A 4681-nucleotide genomic window follows, 5' to 3' on the forward strand; every position below is an offset into this window, starting at 1 on the left:
AGCTCTTCAAATTAATGTGTATGTGTCCCAAAAACCATCTGTCACTATTAGAACTAGTGGCTGTGTTTGACCAAGGACAATGTCTCCTTAATAAAGAGGCAGGAACAAGTGCATCAGATTTATCATAAGGAAAATCTTCATGAGGAGCTGAGTGACAAGAGGATATGTTTTATGTAGTTGTGTATCTTCCAGTGTTCCCAGGATTCTGTACTTTACATTACAGAATTTATAATCAGAGAGGAGGAGATAATTTATGATTACACAGGATGAAGACTGATTGCTTAATTTACATATATCCTTAGCCACCTCTTTTTGTGGCTGTAAACTTCATAAACATATATTTATACAGTGGAAAAGAAGCCGTGTGCATTTCGGTACACTTCAGTACAGAGTGGACACAGTCATCAGACTCGTAGAGCAGCACAGGCCACCGGACTCAGGCCCTTTCCAGTACCTACTTTTCAATAATGAATATCTGATGCTTCTAAAACCATGTCTTAGCATTGTCTCATTTCAAATGTTATATAACTAAACCCATACAACATTTCTGCATTAGTTATGCAATTTTTAATAATTCAAGAAACATGAAAACTTTAATATTCACAATCTAAACTATGACTGAGAAACCAAGCCAAACTTATGTAATTGATTGCTTGTTATTCTGTTGCTATTCAGATAACTGAAGACAAACCTCTTCCAAAGTCAATGAATGAGACAAATTACTCTCGAGTGACAGAGTTTGTGCTGCTCAGCTTGTCTAGTTCAAAGGAGCTCCAGCCATTCCTGTTTCTCATATTTTCCCTGCTCTACCTAGCAATACTGCTGGGCAATTTCCTCATCATCCTGACAGTGACTTCAGACTCCAGATTGCATACCCCCATGTACTTCCTGCTTGCAAACCTATCTTTTATAGATATATGTGTGGCCTCTTTTGCTACCCCCAAAATGCTTGCTGACTTCCTGGTTGAAAGAAAAACTATATCTTTTGATGCCTGCATGGCTCAGATTTTCTTTGTTCATCTGTTTACTGGTGGTGAGATGGTACTTTTAGTATCCATGGCCTATGATCGCTATGTTGCAATATGCAAGCCTCTCCACTACATGACAATCATGAGTCGCCGTGTGTGTATCATTCTGGTCAGCATCTCCTGGTTTGTGGGCTTCATCCATACAACTAGCCAGTTAGCATTCACTATTAACTTGCCATTTTGTGGTCCTAACCTGGTGGATAGTTTTTTCTGTGATCTCCCACTGGTGACCAAATTAGCCTGCATAGATACTTATGTTGTCAGCTTACTAATAGTTGCAGACAGTGGCTTTCTCTCCATGAGTTCATTTCTCCTCTTGGTTGTCTCCTACACTGTAATTCTGATTACAGTTAGGAATCGCTCCTCTGCTAGCATGGCCAAGGCCCGTTCCACACTAACGGCTCACATCACTGTAGTCACACTATTTTTTGGACCATGCATCTTCATCTATGTGTGGCCCTTTAGCAGCTACTCAGTTGACAAAGTGCTTGCGGTGTTCTACACCATTTTTACACCTATTTTAAACCCAGTTATCTACACTCTGAGAAACAAAGAAGTCAAGGCAGCCATGTCAAAACTGAGGAGTCGCTACCTGAAACCTGGACAAGTTTCTACACTAATTAGAAATGTTCTTTTTCTGGAAACAAAGTAAAATTACAGGACTGGCAGCATTTTTGTCTTCTCTCTGGAAACTGTGAAAATAGAATTGACTATTTCTAAAGATAATCTTTTAACATGTGAAGCTATTTAAAAGCTTACTACACCATTAATAAGCAGAATAAATTTCATAAATTTTAATATTCTTTCAATTATTTTCATTCTTCACTGTTTCTTTTTTCTGTTTTTATAAATTAAGATGTGTTTAAAATAAATGTTTTTCTTTCATGTGTCTGCAATTGTGTCATTTTTTGACTAGTATATATATTTTCCTTGTGTTGTTGGAAAGTATTCAAATTATCAAGTAAATTTATTGTTTGTAAAGAAATAAATTCACTTTATAAAACAAGGGTTTAAAACACAGAAGAGTGATGATTCTTGCCTTTTATAGTTCAATGTTTATTTTGCTCTCTCTATAATACAGCTTTTTGTGAATACAAAGTACTGACTAATATTTCATGTTTACTTATAATAAACATACAGTAAGCATACTTCAATGGATCACTGCAGAGAGTGAACTAGTCAGTATTATGCTCTACAGCACTTGGGTTTTATTACAAATGAATCTATTTAAGTGGCTATTAACCAAATAGGTACAAACATAGGCAGATTCCTTTTTTTTTTTTTTTTTTTTAAGCCAAAGAGATTTTGAAAAACATCAATTCCTGGAGGAGATTCTTGCATTTTGTAAGCAAAGCTCTAATACAGCTTGAAAAACAGATCCTTAAATGTTAGCGAATCTTTATAACAACCAATAGGTCTTTCTGTAGGGTATGTAATGGTCATGTTACGAGAACTTCCATTATTTAGAAAGTCACAATGTCCATCCATAGATGAAATAAATCATCATATGTTTAATCCAGCATCTAGTCTGGCTGACATAGCCTAAGGCACCATCAAGTTGTATGGTCAAGTATTTCTGAACCCACATAATATAATTCTGTCACATAAACACCTTTGTCTCCATTAGGTTTTAGATCCCATGGAAGGATTGTCATTGCCAGCTGGGAAAAAAGGAAATGATTTAACTTTGGTCCTCAGAAAGAAGTTTTCTGCACCTTTGTAATAAAACATGGGCTGCTGCTGTTTTGGAGCATCACTCAGAAAAGCAGCAAATACATGGTTAGAAGAACTTTTTATTGATATATGTCCCCATAAAAATGCAAAATATTTATCTTTAGATATGGAATTAGAATTAGGCCAAATAATTAAGAATTCATGGATAACAAAAAATGGTATGGCTAATTTACAATATTGGGAATCATGGAATGATCTTGGGAAATCTGATAAAATGAGTGACCCATAATGAGGACAGATGAATAGCACCACTGTTCTGAATCATTGTTGTCACACATGTTGTCCTCCACAGAGGAGACAAGGAAAACATTATTATTAATAGTCCACTGATTTTGTTTGTCCTCAAGTGAATACATAAAAGACATGAATGAAATACAACAGAAACTGTGCTTACACTGTGAATGTGTTGACTACACTAGGTTCACCGTAAGTAAAGTCCATCTGCTCCTGTTACTCCTGATAGCATTTACTTGGTCTGTGGTCAGAAGATATTGGAATCTGGAAATTGTGCCCTTTGTTGTGGTTAATCATTTCTATCAGATTGATTCTTCCACAAATGGTAATGTCTGTTCATTACTCTGATCATGAATTTTCCCATTCTGCTCACACATCTATTGTTTGAATTACTATTTGACTTAGTGAATTTTACTTATAAAAATGGCATTCCACAAAGACTGCCTTTGTCATGGTATACATTACAGTGATAATACAACAACAGGAAAAGGACTATTAGTTTAATTTTTCTAGTATTGACAGTGCTGTTAAATAACAACATGCTTTAATAAAACCCAGGAGAACCTAGCATTGCAATTATGCTCTTTTAAAGATGATAAACTCAAGATGTAATGGATTCAATAAACTAAAATTTAACATATGATACTATGTTATTCATAACTAAAACACACAGTTCCAAAAACTGAGAGAAGAATTAAAGTTGGCTTCTCTGCCCATCATTCTTTTTTTTTTTTTTTTTTTTTTTTAATTTATTCTTGTTACATCTCAATGTTTATCCCATCCCTTGTATCCTCCCATTCCTCCCCCCCCCCCATTTTCCCATTATTCCCCTCCCCTATGACTGTTCCTGAGGGGGATTACGTCCCCCTATATATTCTCATAGGGTATCAAGTCTCTTCTTGGCTACTTGCTGTCCTTCCTCTGAGTGCCACCAGGTCTCCCCCTCCAGGGGACATGGTCAAATGTGAGGCACCAGAGTATGTGAGAAAGTCGTATCACACTCTCCACTCAACTGTGGAGAATATTCTGACCATTGGCTAGATCTGGGAAGGGGTTTAAAGTTTACCTCCTGTATTGTCCTTGGCTGGTGCCTTAGTTTGAGCGGGACCCCTGGGCCCAAATCTGCCTATCATATTGTTCTACTTGTAGATTTCTAGGACCCTCTGGATCCTTTTATTTTGCTGTTCTCCCATGCGTCTCTCATTTAGAGTCCCAATAGGATGCCTTCCCCTCTGTCCCAGTTTCCTGGTAAGTGAAGGCTTTCGTGGGACATGCTCCTTGGGCTAGTATGCAGATATAAGTGAGTATATACCATTTGATTCTTTCTGCTTCTGGGTTAACTCACTCATTATGATCATTTCTAGCTCAATCCATTTATCCACAAATTTCGGGAATTCCTTGTTTTTAATAGCTGAGTAGTATTCCATAGTGTATATGTACCACAGTTTCTTTATCCACTCTTCTACTGAGGGACACTTAGGCTGTTTCCATGTTCTGGCTATTATGAATAAGGCTGCTATGAACATGGTTGAGCAAATTTTCTTGTTGTGTGCTGGAGCATCTTCTGGGTATATTCCAAGGAGTGGAATAGCTGGGTCTTGAGGAAGCCCTATTCCCATTTTTCTGAGATAGCACCAGATAGATTTCCAAAGTGGCTGTACTAGTTTGCATTCCCACCAGCAATG

The 4681-nt window shown here is 37.0% G+C and overlaps 1 protein-coding gene across 1 annotated transcript; it reads left to right on the top strand.

Moving 5' to 3' along the window:
- The first annotated feature begins 660 nt into the window (after positions 1-660).
- LOC127186752 (olfactory receptor 4K15) lies at positions 661-1680 on the top strand. Its single transcript, XM_051142989.1, has one exon. It carries the CDS (start codon positions 706-708, stop codon positions 1678-1680), a length of 975 nt encoding a protein of 324 aa, XP_050998946.1. The 5' UTR covers positions 661-705.
- The last annotated feature ends 3001 nt before the right edge of the window (positions 1681-4681 follow it).

This window comes from Acomys russatus, chromosome 3, assembly GCF_903995435.1.
Source record: "Acomys russatus chromosome 3, mAcoRus1.1, whole genome shotgun sequence".
Taxonomy (NCBI): domain Eukaryota; kingdom Metazoa; phylum Chordata; class Mammalia; order Rodentia; family Muridae; genus Acomys; species Acomys russatus.